This window comes from Biomphalaria glabrata, chromosome 5, assembly GCF_947242115.1.
Source record: "Biomphalaria glabrata chromosome 5, xgBioGlab47.1, whole genome shotgun sequence".
Lineage (NCBI taxonomy): Eukaryota > Metazoa > Mollusca > Gastropoda > Planorbidae > Biomphalaria > Biomphalaria glabrata.
Genome location: NC_074715.1, coordinates 9,490,275 through 9,513,296, shown reverse-complemented (window position 1 = coordinate 9,513,296; position 23,022 = coordinate 9,490,275). Strand labels below are relative to the sequence as shown.

At 34.8% G+C, this 23,022-nt stretch overlaps 3 protein-coding genes across 3 annotated transcripts in view; all 3 read left to right on the top strand.

The window, feature by feature from the left end:
* LOC106052305 (uncharacterized) overlaps positions 1-23,022 on the top strand; it is a 233,101-nt gene that overhangs the window by 155,290 nt on the left and 54,789 nt on the right. The gene's annotated exons all lie outside the window — the stretch shown is intronic.
* Positions 1-23,022, top strand: part of LOC129926193 (platelet endothelial aggregation receptor 1-like) — a 75,210-nt gene that overhangs the window by 48,293 nt on the left and 3,895 nt on the right. The gene's annotated exons all lie outside the window — the stretch shown is intronic.
* On the top strand, positions 358-5,179 carry LOC129926194 (platelet endothelial aggregation receptor 1-like). The gene is made up of 3 exons (XM_056028610.1): positions 358-479; positions 3,981-4,115; positions 5,004-5,179. The coding sequence occupies exons 1-3, from the start codon at positions 416-418 to the stop codon at positions 5,147-5,149; spliced, it is 345 nt and encodes a 114-aa protein (XP_055884585.1). The 5' UTR covers positions 358-415; the 3' UTR covers positions 5,150-5,179.

Below are 23,022 nucleotides of genomic sequence, written 5' to 3'. Positions count from 1 at the left end.
TTTCATAACATCGAGCCTAACCCGAACTATAGATCAAACCCAACCTAACACGAACTAAATCTGACCGAACCAAACCAAACCTGAACTTTAAAAGTTGGGTCCGAATGCCATCTCTATTAAATATTGTAAATCTTATAAACTCGTCATTGACATGTCGCAAATCAACAATTCATGGGTTCCACATTTACATCTTGTGAATCTTTTCATTTAAATCTGTGAAGGGGATTTATGATCTCTTTTACAACCATTTCTTTAATTAGACTTTTATTTTTTAGGTGTTGAAAGATATACTACACTTGATGAATATAATAACAATGGAGAATTATATTATACATTCACCACGAGACAATCTTCAACTCAATATTCTGGTTTTGTTTCTGTATCTAAAACACCAACTAAAGCATTTACATTATCAATGACTAGCGCTTTGACAAATAAAAGTATTACATTTTTACTGTGTGAAGTAGAGGCTTATACAGGTAAGTAATTATATATGATATATATATATTGTATGTGTGTATATTGTAGTGTGTATGTATGCTGGTTATTTTTTTTTTTTTTTTTTTTTTTGTAATAAAAATGATTGAGTTGAATGCTTTTGAATTACCTCTATATAACCTTGTATTCATTTTCGCATACATATTACACTTCTATGTTATATACTAATAAAAAAATACATGGTAACTAAGAGAGTTTATTTTGTGAAACACATGTGAGGGCACGCCAACAAACTTTTTTTTTTAAAGGAAAGCATATTAGGACCCTGTTTAAGCCACTAGCAGATCCAGAACTTTAGAGTTGGGGGTGGGCGATTTTTTATAAAACCCTAACAATAACGTCCAGTAAACCGAACCCTATGCATAAACATGCCTATATATTGTTACGTATTTCTGAATCTTCTGGCTAGATGTATTAGTTGGCACATAAATAAAAACACAGCAAAGAACTTGACGACTAAACTTTCAGTTTCATATAACTTTAATGACTATTAACTCTAACAATTCGTTACTTGAACATGTAGCGTAGAAGACTGTACAATATCTGTCAGTTTACAGTTAGCTATACTTCGTTGCAATACATCTCTTCACTTCGTTGCAATTCATCTCTTCTCAACTTTCCTCGAGCCGTATTACACAGAACAGACCAACGACACACTTCCCAGTGTCGCTCCAGGTCTCCTAAAGCTGAACCAAGTCGTACTCAAGTCTACCGAATCAGAGCCGCACAAGTCTTACATCGACTGTATCGACTGTAACGGATCAAGTCCACTGTAGTTCGCTGTATAGACTTTAACTTTAACGACAGTAGTCCACTCCAGTTAACTCTACCCTAGTTAACTTGCATCGAGTCGTACACATTTCTCTTCCACAGAGCCGCACACGTCTTACACCGTCTGTATCGACTGTAACGGCTCACTCACGACTCCATACGACTGACTTTCACATTAACTCTCTGGCTTATATAGAGTCCCTAATCGCTTGTCCAAAGTTGCACAAACACGGCTAGTATCCTCTGAAATAACACTTCAGGAAACGTCACATCCTGTCTCTATTTATACACGTAGATTCCAGAAAACACTCGATGCAGTGTCATCTCGCCGGGGTCATACGTTGACCTCTACCTATTACTGTTCATTTGTAACAATATATATATATATATATATATATATATATATATATATATATATATATATATATATATATATATATATATATATATATATATATATATATTAGGGGTGCACCGGATAGTCGCTCCGGCTACGGCTTCTGCCGAATATCCAGCATTTTTTACTATCCGGTGCTATTCGGCTCCGGTCGGATATCACTACCGGATAGTAAACCGGATAGTAAAAAATACACCTATTTAATATGCATAAAGTGGACCTCTTTCCATTAGTGTCTGTTGTAGAATGTATTAATGTTTATATTAAAACAAAATAATGTGCTTAAAAATAGAGCCATAATGGCTATGCACCAAACATTGTTTATTATAAAGAGAAGGCGTGTTAATAACTTAATATAAATAGAAATGAGACTCTACATCATAAATGCGATTTACATACAGAGCAGCAATGGCTGACACCTTTTTCAATTTGTCTTGACCTGTGAGTAGGTTAGTTAACATGTTAAAATGACTACGTCATGCTGACCAGACGTCTGTCTAGCTGTGCGGGTATATTTCCAGAGGTAGAGATGAACAACTCCCACCCCTTTTATTTGTTTAGTCCATCACATTGAGTTTTTTTTTTATAGGCAGGTGACCACTAGTTAAATACGACGGACGTAGGTTTAATGTCAGCGCATTGACACTCTCTAGAGGTCACACCTTTCGAGGGAACTGAGTTTGTTTACTTAGTAGTTAATCTTTATTACGGGGGCTGGACTACCATAGCCACACCTCTATGGTAACCAGGTATATTTCCAGATGACCAACTCCCTCCCCATTTTATTTGTTTCGTTCATCACATTGAGTTCATTGATTTACAGGTGACCCCAAGACAGATACGGTGGACGTAATCTCTCTCTAGAGGTCACACGAGGGAACTATGTTTGTTTACTTAGTAGTTAGTCTTAATTGGGGGGGGGGGGGGGACTGGACTTCAAGCCAAACATCTACACGTGTATCCGGAGAAAGAGTTTGCTTATTTGGAGAAAAATCTTAATCACGTGGTTGGGCTAGAGGCCACACCTTTTCAAGTGTGCCGAGTTACTTGAACATAAATCTCAGTAAGCTGGACTAAAGATCACACGCATCTAAACGAGTGACCGTTAGCTACACAGAACACAAACCGCAAGATTATATAGCCCAGTAAGCCAGTAACTAATTATTTTGTAGAAGACACGACCAGGGCTATATTTAAATGGAGAGCTAAACACCCCCCTACTCTTTATTTTATTTCTATGGTCCTTGACACCCAATTTATTGATAGACATTGACCATTTTTAAGCCAGAATGAAAAAAAAACACAACGTGCTAACAAAGGATATTACACTGTCAATAAATATTACGGATAAATAATTTTTCTAACGTGTTAACTTAAATATTACTCCTGCAGTTAAGTGTATTGATTTGATAACAATATTCTTAATAATTAATGACAGTCAATTAACTCCTTGTTATTACTATTTTTTTTACTTAAGATGCGTACTTAGCCACTGTGTATCAGGCTAGGACGACTTTTACACACCTGACATCCATAGGCTTTCTATCGTTCCCTATTGTAACAGTTACTGAAACCACGAATAAAATAATTAATAAGTAATAATTAAGGAAAATGTTTCCTACATACATTCTTTGCATAACAATGGCGACGCCCTGTTTGTTGTTCTTACTCTCGGAAGCAAAGTCATACACTCTTCTCGACAATACGCTTCCGGAGTTTATGGTGGCGAGCAGTCGTTTGCCCAAACCCAACCCATTTGGACAACTGGTCCCATCAAGAATGTACACACTTTGATCATGATGTCTTCGGCATTGGAAAAGTCTTTTTCTACTTTAGTGACCACGTTTAGCGTAGAGGTAATGTCATATTGTAAATAAATATTGTGGTTTGTATTTAGTAAAAGTAGAAAGTAATGACATAGACATACAAATATTGTGGCTGAATTGTGGTACACTAAGAGAATATGGCTTGAGATTGTATCAAGAAGCATGGTGAAGGAACTGCTCGTTAAAACCAACAGATTTACAGTTATGACAACCATCCCCATTTTGAAAATGAATGATTCATATCTGTTATCAAGTAAATCGTTGTTTTCAAGTGTAATTGTATTTTATTTTAAGCCCTTGGAATGTGTTGGACTCGTAGATAAAATTGAGTAATAAGTATCAAGTTAAAGAAGTCAGTAATCAAGTCGAAAGTATTGAACAAAGACATTCAAGGGACACTATTTTGTCTGAAAACGGCAAACATTATGTAGAATACATGAACTTTGCACGTTGCAATTAAGACGACTATGTTTTTAAACATCTTTCAGAATGCAGTGAAGGAACCTGGGGTGAGCATTGTAAAAACGATTGCAATGAAAAATGTCCAGATTTGTGCCGGTTTGATGATGGTTTATGCAGTAACACTTGTTTCGGATACAGTGACCCACCAAGATGCAAGAAAGGTAAAAAAAGATTGTCAGTTGTCTCAGTTTTCATCTCAAAAATGTATTTTATAACTTTAAAATATGAATCATAAAACTTTGTTTAAATATCTTATTTTAATGAAATAAGACAAATTAATAGCTTTTTTTTACGTGTGCCATATGTAAGCACTATGCCTGGTGTATATAACTATAATGATAGCTACTTGTATTACTTATATATTAATGTGAGAAGTTACCCAAGCTGCGCTAAGGTTGTCACACCCTATAATAAGTATGCTGAAACACTTTTTAGGTCTATCAGTTAAAACCTTTTCTTCTGTCTGCATTATAATGCCCCACATGGACACCTTTCTTTTGAATAAAACGCCTCTCCCACAACAAGTCGCTTTAGTGGCTTTAGCATAGAGGTGATAATTTCTTGAAGCTTTCTCTTCCCGCATAATAGTTTTAAAGGAGAAAAATAAATTTTCAAAACTAGCATATTTTTTTGCGTACTTATAGGCCTAGATCTAGTCATTTCAAAATTGTGCTTCGCATTATCCTTAACTACAGTCTTTAGATTTCAAACTGTAGTCATGTTCTACATACACACATATGCACAAGAAAATAACAATCTCTATGCTAACAGAAAATGCGTTTTATAAATAAATAAATACAAAATAAAATTTTAAAATATACAAATATAAATAAATTTCTGGATTTAATGGTTCATCATTTATACACAATAATCACTCCATATAAAAGTACATTTTAAAATATTCCAACAAAAAAGTATGAAAAATTGTTTACTTTATTCATTTGGTCTTAATCTCAGCGTGTAGACTCGACGTACAATACAAAGATTAGAAATGAAGCAGGCTTTGAAAAAATATCTTTTAAACATATTTTTTTTCTACATCTTCATAGCATGTGGAGCAGGCACCTGGGGTTTAAACTGCACAAAGTCATGCAGCAAGCAATGTTTCAATTCTTCATGCGACAGACAAACTGGAGTGTGTGACAAAGGATGTTTGGGATATAGTAATCCACCTCAATGTAATATAGGTCAGTGAGGGCAAAATTTGCATTTTTAGCGGCCTCCGAAAAAAAGGTATAGATTTAGATTTACTTATTAAGTATACGGTAGTATCACATTAAGAAAAACAGCATAATGTATACTATTACCATATCAGTCTAGGGCAGGGGTTCTCAACCTGTGGGTCGCGACCCCTTTGGGAGTCGATTGACGATTTGCCAGGGGTTGCCTAAGTCCATCGAAAATATGGATTGTTATTGTCTACTCTTCTATTGCTGTGTGTCTTTAAAGGGGGAGGGGTCGCGGCAAAGTGAGGAATTGTAAAAAGGGGTCGCCAAGCTTAAAAGGTTGAGAACCGCATGTCTAGTGTAAAGTGACGAAAGGGGTGGTGCTGTAGCAGCTGGTCCCATAACGTTTGTTTTCTTTGTGCAAATGGTTAGCCCATACGCTTTACTGGCCAGAGAGAAGCTATTAGTGAATGAAGCTCCTCCTAGTGTTTCCCTAACGTTGCATCGTCTTCGAATAAAATATCTCTTACGATGGTGGTTGTCACGTACATTATATCCATATATGGTAACAGTCTATATTAGCTTGCCGGCAGAACTTGACCTAGCTCGGGAAAAACCAAGCATGTAATTACTTTCAGTTTCAAAATGAACTTCATTGGTTTCGAAAGTTAATTGTTGTACATTGGGCTGCATTTATTGGTTGGTCTAGCAGGGTAAGGTTGTTGGTCACGTGATGACGCTCTAGAGCCCGGCTAGAAGCTAGTTGGACTTCAGTCGTGTCTTTGGAACGTATAGTGATAACATCTAACTTGTATGTAACGTGAAATTGAGAATATATATTTTCTTTGCATCAAGACTCAGATATATTATTGTGTAGATCAGTTATTCAATTCAAGCACATTTAACCATTGTAATTATTTTTGAACAGTGTTTTCAAGTTCTGAATTAAAGTAATTGTTTTTAGACAAAGAGAAGTTTCTTTATTGAATATAGAACGTACTTAGATCTTATTGTCAAATAGTAATTCCTAGATCTAGATGATCCTCTTATCAACTAGCAACATTCTATATGATCGTATTATCAACATAGATCTAGCTACTTCTATACGATCATCTTATTGAAAGATTATTTTAAGATCCTCGGCAATCACGATCATTGATGGTGTGATACAGATCAAGATAATCTACAACGTGACATTCATCATAGCATCTTCATAGATCTTGACATCTGACATTCAAAATCAAGATTGAACGTAATATCTGGCCCCATCTTAGATTGTGACATCAAACACCATTGATGATTGTGACAGTGGTTCTGATTCTATTTTGAGGCCTCAATTGGCAATATTCAGACGTTTGCCAACATGTTACTATTTACTATTTCTTTCCCTTGTTTAATATCAAAGTATTGTATTACCAATTGTTAGTTGACTAATTGGTTGTTGTTGTTTTTCTATTGATTATTGTGTTATCAGGTAAAAGTAATGATTGTGCAAAAATTCTGCTTGATCCAAGATTGGATGTCGGAGAGATAGCTTGTACAAATTTTTGGCAAGACACACAGACAACATATAAAAAGCAATCCTGTTAACATTGAGACAGATACCCCTTTCTCCACCCCAACCCCTTCTCCCAACTGGTCCATAATAGTGTTATTATCCTAGCGCATTGATATAGCTTAGATTAGGGTGACACTGATTTGAGGTGAAACCCAAGGGGTAGAAATATGTCTTGGCAAAAAAAGACACATCTAAAAAAAAGAAATGTTTAGATATATAGCCAAAGAGGCCTTGGGACATCTACTGTAGTAATGTAGAATGTATATTTGTTAGGCCTTATTGAATTTTTAGCGGCCCCCGTAAGGGGAAAAGCCGCTATTAGGTTTGTGCAAAATGTCCGTCTGTCCGTCTGTCACTCTCAGATCTCGAAAACTAGAAGAGATATGAAAAACATGATTTCACCATTAAATGCGGCTTAAAAAGTTTAGGTGCAACGGCTGCTTTTGGTTTTCTAAAAGCAAACCGTTTAATTTATAAAATTAATTATGCAAGCTATTTTTTCATAAAAATACACCAATTATAAAACAATAACGTAAATTTAAGGGAGGCAATGTGACAATATGCTAACTAAGATGTAATTGTCCAGTGTATTTTCAGTATCACTAAGTCAAATATATTAATAAAATGTACAGGAAATGTTTACAACAAATATAGATAATAGTTAGAGGTGTTCTTTTTGGTCAACTAGCAGCTAAAATTAAAAGAAAACATTTCTGTTTGTTTATAAAGGCTAATAATGCACTTTGTATGTAAATATCACGCACATTTTTTTAAAGTGGACTTTTTATGCAACGAATCAATACCAACGAATGTCTGTTTGCTCTTTTAAATTATATTATATTTAATTTTCATGCTTTAAAGTTGCAAAACACTTGATCAAGCATATGTTGTTCCTGTTTTTTTATGTAAATAGCATATAAATGCTAAATGAAAATCTCCATAAGGGCTTATATGTTATTAACTATAAATTTGTTTCTGAAATTGTTATATAACAAATAAATTATGTGAAAGGATTGTTTAGAATTACATTCTTCACTTGCATTACTCGCGTATTCTTTGACAATACGCCACTATAGTTTAATTATCGATATTAAACCGTTCCGTATTTGCAACTTAAATCAAATGTATGTCAAATGACTTTTTTTTCCAATGTATTGACAATAGGTTGTTCAGGATTTTAATTTACTAGAAACGATTATTGAAAATCACTTTTAGTAGCACGTAAGAGGAAAAGTCGCTATTAGGTTTGTAAGACTTATTTTAGATGTAATTTACTTGCTGAAACATAGCAAACGATTTTTAATCGGTAACGAATGTTCCGGATTTCGTTTTCAAAAAGAAATCGACGTACATAACATTAATAATCTTACAAATCGTCGCCAAAATTGTTCCGAATTTTATTTAAAAAACGTACTAACGAAAAATAATTATTTGAAATCCCTCTTCTAGCAAATAAAACAAATAATCTTTTTCTCATTTACTATAAATTGGTTGTTCAGGATTTATGAGAGAAAACATTTTAACTATATTTATTTTAAATCGCACTACACTTATATTACAATTTTATTTTCTTGCATAAACGTTACAAAACCTAATTTTATCTTAATACTAGTAAGCTAGATACACAATTCCGGAACATATGCTCGAGTGTAAAAAGTAGAATACTGCACAATAAGTAGTACTGTATATTTGTGGGGATATTTTAATATCAAAATACAACAGCAATTTTTTAAAAAATCGTTAAATTGATTTTAAAAATTGCTAATTCTTGTTGCAATTCCTTTACGTATAGTGTGGAAAAAAAAAGGAACGTGAATATAATACAGTGTAAATATGAATTAAAAGACATTCTACACAGTTAACTACATTATCTTTCTAAGTACATATGCATATGCCGTTCCCAAATGTTTTAAAAATGCGGCCCTCGATACAAAAGGGTTGCCCAGCCATGATCTAATAGAGTTAAATATTGGCTTGGATAGAGAGACTATTTTGCTTTAGATGTTATATCGAAAAGGGAAGTTTTATCGTCAAAATCCTCTGATGTGGGATTTTAAACTAAAATATATCTGGAGTAGTTGTTTTTTTTTTTAATTCAAAACCACATTTAGCTATGGTCATAGAATTTGGTGACTGTACTTTGCTTTAGAAATAAAATTAAAGAGAGAGGCTTTCAACCTTAAAACGCTCTTTAGGGGGATTTTAAACTTAAAACTATCTTGAGAGGTTTTAAAATTTTAAAAAGCCATCTGGAGGAGAGAGGTTGAAACTCAAAACCCCCCATTTAGCTATGGTCATAGAATTTGGTGACTGTACTTTGCTTTAGAAATAAAATTAAAGAGAGAGGCTTTCAACCTTAAAACGCTCTTTAGGGGGATTTTAAACTTAAAACTATCTTGAGAGGTTTTAAAATTTTAAAAAGCCATCTGGAGGAGAGAGGTTGAAACTCAAAACCCCTCATTGGCTTGACTACGCTCAATGAATTTTAGTGTGAAATTTGCTTTTTTTTATATTGAAGAGGTTTTTTTTTAGCTTCAAACCCAGCTGAAGAAAGGTATAAACTCAAAACACCATTGGCTACGCTCATACAATTTTGAGAGTGTAAGTCGCTTTTTTATATTGAAGATGGGTTTATCGTAAGTTTTAGAGAGAGATTTACAATCAAAATTTTCCTTAGATGTGCTCTTGGAATAAGGGGATTGTCGTTTGCATTTTTTTTGTTATACAGAAGAGTGGGATTTAAATTGCTAAACCCCCTGATAGGTGTTTTAAACTCAAAACCCCCTGGTATGGGGTTTCAAACTCAAAACCCTTGGTTTGGGGTTTCATACTCAAACCCCCTCAAAACCCCCTGGTAGGGGTTTCAAACTCAAAACCCCCTGTTAGGGGGTTTTAATTCAAAACAATATTGGCTGTACTACGGCAAGTTATGGTTTAGTATTAAAATTTCACCTAAAATAAACAAAAGTAAATCAAAAGATCAGTCACTAAAATCCCACACGTATGAACCCCAAACCTCCCCATGCTACGCCCATAATATATATATATATATATACTAAATAACTAAATGAAAAACACATTTTTTTTTATTTAGAGTGTGAGCATGGAACCTGGGGATTAAACTGTAACAAAACATGCAGCAACCGATGTATTAATTCATCATGTGACGGTAAAACTGGAATGTGTGTTCAAGGGTATATTGATAACACAGATCTACTTGAGTATACAAGTATGCATTGTAAAATGTCACTATTTCTACATGTTCTTACATACTACTACTACTACTACTACTACTACTACTACTACTTCTACTACAACTACTACTACTACTTCTACTACTACTACTACTACTACTACTAATACTAATAATAATAATAATAATAATAATATTCGATAAAAAAGAAAAAACCTTTACCATTATCGATATCGCCGTACCACTATCTCATAATTTAAGAAAAACTGAGATAGAAAAACAAAGAAAATATGGGAACCTAGGCTTGGAAATTAAGCGTCTATGGAAATTGTCCAAAATAACAATATACCGCATTGTTATATCAACCGAGGGGATAATAACAACTGACCTCACAGACACCTTCAAGGCCCTCAACATTCCTAGGAACATCTTCGTTGCCTGTCAGAGGGCGGTACTGCTGCAGACCTGCCACATCACCAGAAAATTCCTCAGTGGAAACTGTTAAAGGGACTACGATGAATTTTGTTTCTCTTTAGCGAAACTCGACCCTGGCAGCGCCAGAGAATGACTACTCGTTCATTTCTAACATAATAATAAAAATAATAATAATAATATTAATAATATAATAGTAATAATAATGATAATAATAATAATAAAAATAATAATAATAATGTTACGTTCCTTTCTAGAATAAGACTCTTTAAACAGTACATTAACACTAAAACAACAACGTCATCGCTTAGAACTCATTTTAATTCTCATGAACACTAGAACACTATTTCGTTTCTATTTTCTCCATTTTCTTTTCTCCTCTCCGTTCAACACGCATTCGCACCATTTCACATTTACATTAACATGCGCACGTAACACCCCCCCCCCCCTGTTTAACACGTTCGATGTACATCGAACGTCCAAAATATAAATTGTCACATATCTTATCAGCCTATTCCAAGTTAAAACTACTTTAAATTCTCTGTAACATAGAGAACCATAATGTACTACAAAACAAAATCATACACAATGACATATTAATACCAATACAATTCTAACATTAGATTTAACATATAGCATTTATATTCACCCATTGTGACAGTAACAATCACAATACTAATTGTTATTATGAACAATTGACACATATATATATCTATGCATATCTCTATGTAATCATGCAGCTTTCGTTAATACCACTCCCCGCCTATAATTCAATTTAAATCTATATCTGTTCACTAATCATTGTTGTGTATACTCCCAATTGGACAATCCTCTGTGGAATATCTACTACACTCCGTGCCAGAATTTACAATTGTAAACAATAAAATAGCTTAATTCTTAACAGCATGTAAGTAATCATTATATACCCTACACAATCTCACCAACCTAAGTACATCGTGATAATGTATCTGCCACAACATTTTCTTTCCCTGGTATTGTCTTTATCTCAAATTTATAGTCCATCAGTTGTAATGCCCACCTAGCAATTCTATTATTACCACATTTATTTAAATTAATAAATGCCAACGGAGCATGATCAGTCCATAATTGGAATTTAGCCCCCATCAGATAAAAACTTAGCTTTGTTATGCACCACACAATTGCCAGCCCCTCTTTTTCAATAGTTGCATAGTTTAACTCTGCAAGGGTTAGTTTCCTGCTTACAAAAAAAACAGGGTGTGCAATTCCACTATACTCTTACATCAAACAGCCCCCTATAGCTATGGATGAAGCATCCGTTGCCAAAATAAATTCTCTAGTACTACCGGGCAATTTTAATATTGGGTTTTCAGAAAACACCCTCTTAATCTTGTCTATCGATCTTTGACATTGTTCAGACCAAACTATAATGTTAGATTTCCCTTTCTTGGTAAGATTTGTAAGAGGTTCAATCATTTCTGCAAATTTTGGAACAAATTTTCTATAAAAATTGCATAGACCTAAAAGGCTTCTAATTTGTTTTTTTGTTTTTGGTACACTGATATCCATTATTTTTGCAACTGTTTCTTCCAGTGGTGTAATTGATTCATTTTTTATCTTGTATCCCAAAAAAGGAATTTCACTAAGTCCAATTTTTATTTTTGTTGGTTTCAATGTCAAATTGTTTCCCTTGATAATAGCAAATATCTCTCTTAGACTCTGTAAGTGTTCGTTCCAGTCTTCACTGAAGATGCAGATATCATCTAAATAGCAAATAGTGTCTCTTCTGTGGCCCAGTATCTTTGCCATCATCCTGTTAAAAGTGGCTGGGGCATTTACTAAGCCAAAACTCATCACATTCCACTGATAGACTCCGAATGGTGTCTTAAATGCGGATAGTGGTTTAGCTTCTTCCTTTAGAGGTACTTGCCAGTATCCTCTAGAAAGGTCCAACGTGGTGAAAATTTTCGCTTTTTTCAATTTAGTAAACATTTCCTCTGCCTGTGGCATTGGGAATGGGTCAAATTCTGTAACTTTATTTAGTTGGCGGTAATCTACACACAGTCTAATGTTACCACATTTTTTTAACCAGTACAACTGGTGCAGCACATGACGAATTAGATGGTTCTATCACTCCCAATTGAAGTAGTTCATCTATTTCTTTCTGTAATGCTTCTCTGTGATGCAATGGTACAGCATATTGAGGTAGTTTATTTGGAACTCTGCCTGTTAATTTGATATCATGTTTTATGATATTCGTTTTTCCTGGTAAATCTGTAAAAATATTCTTAAAATCTTCTAATAATGTTGTTACTTCCTTAGCTCTGTCTGACGAGATTCCCTTCACTTCCACATCTTTCCATGTTTGACTGGCATCGGTTGAAATTGTTTCTATGTGTCCCAATCTTTCTTCTGTCTCAATGTCTACACTCACGGATGTACCCATGACCAATGGGTCTTCTTTACTGCTTTTTTCACTTTTTTGTTTCGACCTAAATTCTTTTAGCATATCCACATGAAATATTTTCAGCCTTGAATCAATATTAATTTCATAATCCACATCACTAATTTTCCTTGTTACCTTATAAGGACCCAACCATTTCGTGAATAGTACATTCTCCTTATCCTTTAGTAATACCAAAACATCTTGACCTACTTCTAGTTTGGTCAATTTCCTGTGTTCATTCACCCTAGACTGTGTTAGTTCATTTTTATCAAGCACATGTTTGCTCACTTCCTCACAAGCCTTTATTACTTTATTTCTGGTTTCTGTCACTATATCGTAACTTTCTTTATTTCCAACATGTTCTTGTGGGAGTATTAGTTCTTTTAGGATTGCCATTGGGCCTCTTGGATTTCCTCCATAAATCATCTGAAATGGCGAATACCCCGTGGTTTCGTTACGGCTCTCTCTGTATGCGAAAAGGATTGAGGGTAATGCCACATCCCATTCTTTGGGATTGTCATCTGCTACTTTCGACAACGCTTTCTTTAACGTACAGTTAAAATGTTCACAAATACCGTTGCTCTGCGGGTGGTATGGGGCTGTAAACCGTTGCCGAATTCCAAACATTTTCAAAAATGTTGTCGTTAGTTGGCAGTGGAACTGTGTGCCCCTATCTGACAGTACCTCTTCAGGAAATCCAAACCGTGTAAATAATGTATATAGCGCTTGAACTATATCACTGGCTTCAATTCTTTTTAGTGGGATCGCTTCTGGCCATCTTGAGCAAACGTCTATTACAGTTAGAATATATCGATGACCCCTATTTGATATCACCGGCATGGGTCCAATCAAATCAATTGCAATCTTCCTAAATGGCCTTTCTGGTATATCTACCTTTTGTAATGGAGCTCTGATTTTTTAAGTGCCTTTCATTTGACAAACTTTGCACGACAACACATAATTTTTGATGTCTTTGCTAATAGATGGCCAATAAAAGTCCCTAAATATTCTTTGTTTCGTTTTGTGAATTCCCATGTGGCCTGCATATGCTTCATCATGCCCATTCTTCAATATAACATTTCTAAATTCAGCTGGTACAACAACCTGTATAATTTTTCTTCCTTGTGACTCAATTTCTCTTACCAAAATTCCTCTTTCTATATAAAATCTTCCTCCTCTACCTCTTTTCTGGGCCAACTGACGCATCTCTGGGTCATTTTTTTGTTCTGTAATAAACCTTTCCTTGTTGAATACTACATCATTAAGTTCTAATGTTTCTGAGTTTCCTATTAATCCTTCTTTTTTTTTTCCTTATCTGGTAACTGAAATAATTTTTCCAGATCTCCTGCATCCAGGTTCTTACATTTGGATCGAGTAATACTCATTCCGAAATACTTCTTCCAATTTCCCATATCCTTTTCATTGCAATTCTTTATACCTCGAATATTTCCAATAATCAAATCAATATGAGCATGGTCTATTACACATGCATCCACAATTCCGGTAAAATATGGTGTATCAATTTTAATTCTAGCAACTGGTAATTGTACAGTCTTCCCATCAAACATCACACAATTCCCGGTTTTGCCGGTATATTCTTGTTCTTCTACTAATTTCTTATTAACACCCACAATTGTACTGCCTGAATCTCGTATCGTCCTTGCTATTTTGTTTCCCACGAAAGTCTCAAAATACTCTAGGCTTCCCGCACATGTTAACATTGAAAGGCTTTGATCTCTTCTATCTCTCACTCCGCCGTATCTTCCCTGTACATTTCTTTGGTATCGCCCTCGGTTACTATAAAAATGTCCTTGTCTACTACCCATTTGGTTCCTTCCTTGTCCTCTAAATCTATTTTGTTCATCATATCTAAATCGTCTTCCATCGTTGATGTAGTTGTCTCGTGTATCTCTTGTTCTGTTAAATGCAACTATTTCTTCTATGTCACTGCCTCTGGATAGTTTATTATCGGGATGTGCCACCTTATAGGCCCTTATCAGTCTTACTATGTCTTCTATGGCTTTTGGTTTCCTCTCCAACAAAAATATTTTTAATTCCTCCTGACACTCATAAATTGCTTTGTCTATCATTAGAAATGTCTTTAAACCGTCAAAGGTCTTTTCTATTTTAGCGGTTTCAGTCCAATTTTCAAAACTACTGGTCATTCTGTCCAGGAATGTCTGTGGGTCATCATTTGTTTCTATCGCACAGTTAACAAATTGTTCACGGTAGTACGCCTCTGTTTTTCCGTACGTTCGTAGTAATTGCTCTTTCACCACGCTATAGCTGCTCTGGTTCATGCATATCTTCGATGGAACCTCTGCTACGAATGACTTCGATAATAAGAATGACTATTTGTCTTCGGGGTATTCCAGTTCCCTCATTTCAATTTCAAATTTCTTCAAAAAAATGTCTATGTCCATTTTAGCTTCTTTGAATATTGCACCTTTATACTTTGCTAGTTTGTTCCCTGTAGTTTCCCCTTTTCTTTTATCACTCTCTTTTTCTTGCGTTGTTTTTAACTTTTTCTCGGCCGTCTCTTTTTCAAACGCCAATCTCTCTCTTTCAATGGCAACTAATTCGTTTTTCTTCCCCCTTTCAATGGCTATCTTTTCTCTTTCTCTTTTGTCCTCCTTGTCTAATCTTTCCTTTTCTTTTTCTCTTTCTCTTTTGTCCTCCATGTCTAATCTCTCCTTTTCTTTTTCTCTTTCCATTGCTAATCTCTCCCTCTCCATCAACCTTTCTTGTACGTATTTTCTTAGTTCTGCCCCTTCAAGCTCTAACAACCTTCCCTCTTCTTTCAACGCTGCAACCTCAGCCTTGTCCGCCATTTTCTATTACTATTAATCAAATTGAATAGTATCCTATCACTAGATCTAGACTATATAATATGATATCTCTACTATCTGTTGACAGGAGATCAACTGTGTATAAAGGACTACGTAGGTTTTACCTTTACGTTGGGCGCCACTTGTTACGTTCCTTTCTAGAATAAGACTCTTTAAACAGTACATTAACACTAAAACAACAACGTCATCGCTTAGAACTCATTTTAATTCTCATGAACACTAGAACACTATTTCGTTTCTATTTTCTCCATTTTCTTTTCTCCTCTCCGTTCAACACGCATTCGCACCATTTCACATTTACATTAACATGCGCACGTAACAAATAATAATCTTTATTATTCATAAAGAAATGTGTCTTACAATTTGAGCATCACACAAAACAAACATATCAGTTTCAATTAAAATTAGGATTTTTAAATTTATAGCAAAAAAAAAAATTTATTTAATGGTTTGGTTGTCATGGGAACATTGAAGGTTAATATTTAATTACATTTTACTTGCCTTAAGTTTTGCTTTTTTTTCCGACTACAAATATAATGCCGTTAAATATATATTTTGCCATTTAATAATAGTTAATTAGTTATATTGTATCGAAAGCAGCTAAATTTAAAATCCTTATTTTTAAGACAGTTTACTGGATATTTAACTAGTTTTTCTAAGATTTTCAGACATTTAAGTCTAAACATACACAATCGCTAACATAAAATATATCGAAGAACTATAAATTTAGTTTCTAGAAGATCTCGTTTTAATCTTCCCTGATTTGTTCTTCATCCTGTTTATTCGTTCTTCTTCCTGTTTGTTAGTATATTATATAATATATATATATATATATATATATATATATATATATTAGGGGTGCACCGGATAGTCGCTCCGGCTCCGGCTTCTGCCGAATATCCGGCATTTTTTACTATCCGGTGCTATTCGGCTCCGGTCGGATATCACTACCGGATAGTAAACCGGATAGTAAAAAATACACCTATTTAATATGCATAAAGTGGACCTCGTTCCATTTATATCTGTTGTAGAAGGTATGAATGTTTACATTAAAACAAAATAATGTGCTTAAAATAGAGCCAATATGAATATGCACCAAACATGTTTATAAAGACAAGGCGTGTTAATAACTTAATAAAAATAGAAATGAAACTTTACATCATAAATGCGCATTACATACAGAGCAGCAATGGCTGGCACTTTTTTCAATTTGTCTTGACCTGTGAGTAGGTTAGTTAACATGTTAAAATGCTACATTCCTTGACTACGTCATGCTGACCAGACGTCTGTCTAGCTGTGCGGGTATAACTCCAGAGGTAGAGATGAACAACTCCCACCCCTTTTATTTGTTTAGTCCATCACATTGAGTTTTTTTTATAGGCAGGTGACCACTAGTTAAATACGACGAACGTAGGTTTAATGTCAGCGCATTGACACTCTCTAGAGGTCACACCTTTCGAGGGAACTGAGTTTGTTTACTTAGTAGTTAATCTTTATTAGGGGGGCTGGACTACAAGAGCCACACCTCTAAGGTAACTAGGTATATTTCCAGATGAACACCTCCCTCCCCCTTTTATTTGTTTCGTTCATCACATTGAGTTCATTGATTGACAGGTGACCCCAAGTCAGATACGATGGACGTAAGCACTCTCTAGAGATCACACGAGGAAACTATGTTTGTTTACTTAGTAGTTAGTCTTAATTGGGGGGGGGGGGGGGGACTGGACTTCAAGCCAAACATCTACACGGGTATCCGGACAAAGAGTTAGCTTATTTGGAGAAAAATCTTAATCACGTGGTTGGGCTAGAGGCCACACCTTTTCAAGTGTGCCGAGTTACTTGAACATAAATCTCAATTAATAAGCTGGACTAAAGATCACACGCATCTAAACGAGTGACCGTTAGCTACACAGAACACAAACCGCGAGATTATATAGCCCAGTAAGCCAGTAACTAATTATTTTGTAGAAGACACGACCAGGGCTATCTTTAAATGGAGATCTAAACACCCCCTACTCTTTATTTTATTTCTTTGGTCCTTGACACCCAATTTATTGATAGACATTGACCATTTTAAGCCAGAATGAAAAAAAAAACACAACGTGCTAACAAAAGATATTACACTGTCAATAAATATTACGGATAAATAATTTTTCTAACGTGTTAACTTAAATATTACTCCTGCAGTTAAGTGTATTGATTTGATAACAATATTCTTAATAATTAGTGACAGTCAATTAACTCCTTGTTATTACTATTTTTTTTTACTTAAGATGCGTACTTAGCCACTGTGTATCAGGCTTGGACGACTTTTACACACCTGACATCCATAGGCTTACTATCGTTCCCTATTGTAACAGTTACTAAAACCACGAATAAAATAATTAATAAGTAATAATTAAGGAAAATGTTTCCTACATACGTTCTTTGCATTTAATGTTTCTTACGTACGTTCTTTGCACAATAAAATAAAACAAAGATGTGCATGTTTGCGGGTGTGTATTTTTTTGCCTTGTATTAAAACCTTTAGAAAGAAAGCTAATTTCATTGTTGAATTCTTTTGACTTAATAAATAACGGAAAACCTTACAGTAAATTTTAAAATCGCATAAAATAAATTGAATAATAGTTCCACAGTTAGATATAGCCAACAAAGAAACAATATGCTGGAGCGTAATAAAAAAAAAACAACCCTTGACCTCTAACTAGTGGACGGGTATAATTTATCTATTTACTTGACTGACCATGCCAATGTGTTATCTTTTTTGATTGACACCCAACTCTATTGCGTGCGTATGCTCAAGGAAAAAACAATGTTTGATGGTTAACACAAACAACTATACACACTACACTAGGGCTACATGTGTAGGCTCACTAGGTATATCTGACTAGGTTGTTGATCTGAAATTCATGAACACATACATCCGACCACTATACAAGGCAGACGCACTTTACTTATGAGAGATTTACATTAGTAACTAGTTAAATATATACTAACATTATTTACATTGACCTTCCTACTCACATCCTTTACAGTTGGTGGCATCGTACATACACAGAGACACACTCATGCTATACAGATTTTTAGAAATACTGTTAAGTTTGAATAAATCAATCAGTAACAGAGTTTAAAACAATAAGGTATTTAAAAGGAAAAAAAATAAAACCAACCAATATAGGTACATGTTATTTAACAGTTTCGTAAAATGTTCAGGAACACAAGCTATTAACAAGACACTTAGGTATCCGGCTCCGGCCCCGGCCTAATATCAAATTTTACTATCCGGTCATATCCCAGCCGGATATCAAAAAGAACTATCCGGTGCACCCCTAATATATATAATATTTATTATCCGTAAGGAAATTTGTCTTACAATTTGTGCATTACACCAAACAAAAAACATTATAACTATAAGAAACCAAAGTGTACATTCACACCAGACTCACTCATAATTTACATGTGACAAAGTTTATACCAGATTGTTCTTATTTAATAATTTTATTGCTGGGGAACAAAAGAGTGTTTGTGTCTGTTTGTCTTTGCCATTGGTGTCTTGCATCTCTTTTGTGATGGTACAATCACAAAATCCTGACACAAAGGGTGATTCTTTATTTCGAGGATCTTGTTAGCTTTTTTATACATGTTTGTCTGAAACAAATGCCCAAATGGGGTTTGTTTTTTGCCAATGATTTTGCCAGCAGCATTTAGGATTCTATAAAGTTTGTTTTTATTTTTAATGCTCAGATTGCCATACCAGGCAGTGATATTGAAACTTAATATATATATTGTGTGTATCACTCTTCCCACTTTTACGATCGATCCTTGTGTATATGTATATACTCACTAAAAAGTATATACTTTTAACAACTTCGAATATGCGATTTAACAGTTTTCTTTGGGAAAAAATCTTTTATGCCAGAAGGTAAGTTAGAATTTTTTTTTAATACTATCTTTTAACTGTTAGTGTAAACTAATAAATTAAACTAGTTATTGCGTGCGATTAATAGTTGATTATATAAACATAAAGTCTGTGTTTAATTATTTGCAAACGCTTTTTTGAAAATAGCCATTAAAACAATGGTTCTCAAACTGGTCGGCGGACACCCAATTTAAATAATTTCCTTTTTAAAAGCCAGTTTATCTGATCGGAAAAGCAGACCTAACGTTGTCTGGATTTGTCAAGCGAATTGAAACACTCGTATCAAGTACATCGACCGCAATAGTTTCACTCTGAGTATAGGTCTCTCCTCTAGTTTCTTTACCTAACTCTTTCTTTTCAGGTCTGCTCTTTCGTTGAGAAGGTTGTCATCTTGAAAGCAAGACTTGTTATTTTGATCATCGACACTGCTGCCACCAACAACACCTTCGGTATAACTACCAGTACAGCCTCAACAATGAGTGGTTGAGAATTTTTTTTCCGCTTTTCTAGAATGTAGCTGACCTTTCAGATTGTTCCTTTTATGATACCAGTTTACTGACAGATCATACCATTTTGGTATGGTTGTATGCTCGGCCGATACTGTTCTTTTCACCGGAACGCATTCCACACCATCATTAAGCAATGGGAACTCTATGTGTCCATATTGTACAGTTCCAGTTCAAATGTTAAGAGATAACCTAACTTCCTGCATAACATCTAGACCAAGGATGCAATCGTCGACAACATAGGCGATCAGAAAATCATGAGTAAATAGTTGACTTCCTATTTCAAAGTTAAGCGGTAACTGTCCTAATATAGGTAACAGTTCGCCAACTGCCGATTTAAGAGTTTAACCGTTTACTCGTATATTTTCATGATCTCCGATCAAACTGGGTCTAACTATCGTCCGCATAGTCCCTGTGTTCAAAAGGAACCAATAAGAACCAACGCCAATCTGTCATTGCACTTTCAATGTTCTGTTTTGTTTTAACACACTGAAAGGGGAGGTTATTATCGGGCTTCCGATATTCTGGGCTGCTAGTCGTTGCTTCCAAACCCGATGGATCGTAGCAGTTGACGTTCTGATGCACAGCCTTGGCCTTGGGTCATCATGTTTCAATTCCTCCGTACATGACCTGGAGTGTTACAATTCCAGCAATTAAGAGTCTTTCTATTACGTTTTGAGGTCTGATAAGGTTGCCGTTCATTTAAAGCCTTCTCCACCATTCAGTCGCTAGGTATCCTCCTTTTCCGACACATTTAGCATCCGACAATAGTGTATGGTCCTCGCTGAAACTCGGGCTGCCTCGTAGGACATGTCAAACATGAGGGCTTCGTTAATTTTTCGTATTCTTCTTATTCGAATGGCCTTCTTAAGTTTTGAATCTGTGACTAGCCGAAAGGTAAACAAGACGGGCAAGACGTTCTATGTCTGCTGCTAATTCCTGTAATATCTCTCCGCTTTGTTATCGATTCTTTAATTCCATCCTTAGCACTTCCTGCAGTTGTTCATTACCGTATCATAGTTCTATTGTTTTGACCATGGCATCGTAGTCCGTCTGATCTGTCATAGTCTGTAAAAATTCGGCTGCCTTGCCTCTGAGTGCCAACATGAGACCAGTTGCCCTCTCTGCCTTATTATCTCATCTGTTGATTCTGACCGTCGCCTCGATTTTTGCAATCGATACACCAACCAAGACACCGCCTTCAAACACCGATGGTTTTTACTTCCCCGTCATTTCCATTACAGTGGCCCCCGCATCTTATTTCTTTTTCATCTTCGCCCTCATTTTATTACGTAATAGTTGAATTATAGAAACAATATACCATACTATTTAGGAACTTAGTTCAGTTACCTCATTTTTTAATTGTTGCTTGGAATTGTTTTTGTCCTTATTCATTCAGACAAAAAGGATTTTATCGAGTCCAGTTTTTTCTTTAAGCCGTTTTTAAGTTCATCCTTCAATGATTTTAGGTTTTCCTTTATTTGTTCTTGCATATTTCTCCAAAGCTCCTTCATATCCGGTTCTATTTCAAACACATAGGTGTCCATATCTTTTTTCCTCTCTGATGCTTTGTTTAAGAAGCTCCGTGAGTGCCTTTCTTTTGTCGCTTACCTTCAGCTCTTTACCTCTGAGTTCCTGTCTAAGTTCTTGTAATGACAGTTGACCAATTGTTTTCGTAGACGCCATCCAGTATCCTTTTTTACGTTAGTCAACTAAAGCCGAAACTTGATTTACCCGAAAATGGAACCATTCAACGTCTTGTACATAGATCTTCCTCTCTCATGTTGTTGAGGATTCCACTTCCTGACACCGAATGTTATAACTTAGCCAATAACCTTAACGAAAGGATTATAAAATAAAACGTTTAATAGTAGATAAGAAACTAGATCTAGAGCCAAATTAATTACAACTAAAGCGTCCTTGTTTTCATTCTCTTCTTTGTTTCTCCATTAAGTCCTATTGTGCACAATATCGCGACAATGACAGTGTGCAATGCAGGATTATAACAATACTCTGCAATTTTGTAGCATTTTTATGGGTCCATGGGCATGTTTTACTTATATAAATAAATCCACCAGTAAAAAGAGTTTGATATCCTCTGTATTAAACCATATTAAGCCAGTAAAAGTTTACATATATTTGAAACCTCTTTTACACACAACAACTAAATGCAGTAGTCACAATCAACGCAATAAAAACTAAGCTCTACATATATATTTACTGTCTCTAAAGAGTCCTAGTCTGTCACTGTACTGACTTCTTACTATTTCTCTTTGATCGTGCCCAAGGTTACGTAAGTTCACTCCGACTCAAGGCTATTAAAAATAACATAGCCCAAAGTTGAAAGTGATTTTATGGTTTTCTATTTATATCACATCTATGAGGTGCCATCTCCTACACCTTTTTGATCATCAGAGAGAAGCAATTAGCGCACGTAGAATTTTACACACTTGTTCCTTTCACGCTATGACTCACTTAATTTGTAATTTATATGTAATTATGTACTTACAAATATTTAATTAGAATTAAACATGCTTATTGTAATGATTTGTAACATTGTCCGATAATAGACAGCTGATAGAACCTGCTATCTTTATTAGCAACAGTCGTTCATCTGTTCGTTTTGTTCAACTAACTTTGTTGGAAATCATCTTTGGAAATGTCACTAGACTTATATTACCTAATTGACCAGTTTTCTTATATGTACATTTCTAGTGTTTGGTGAAAACGTATATATATATATATATATATATATATATATATTTAAAGTTTTCATACAGGAATAATGACTAATATATCAAAGTACGCAAGTTAACAACAAACGCAAGGAAATGTTTGTTTATTAAATATGGAATTATAAAGCTTTAAAGTCATCATAAATTTGGTAACATTTAATAACAATTTATTTGTCTATGCTTCATAATTTGCTATCTGTCTTTTTAAAATATTTTTTGACATGTTCCTAAATAGGGTGTGATGATCCAGTGATGATTCAGATAACATAAATAACTTGACCTTCG

Bases quoted from the DNA above. Each gene is read 5' to 3' on its own strand.
- LOC129926194 (XM_056028610.1), top strand. From the start codon at position 416: ATGACTAGCGCTTTGACAAATAAAAGTATTACATTTTTACTGTGTGAA. The intron at 480-3,980 runs GTAAGTAATTAT...AACATCTTTCAG, and splicing joins TGAAGTAGAGGCTTATACAG to AATGCAGTGAAGGAACCTGG. The intron at 4,116-5,003 runs GTAAAAAAAGAT...ACATCTTCATAG, and splicing joins CCCACCAAGATGCAAGAAAG to CATGTGGAGCAGGCACCTGG.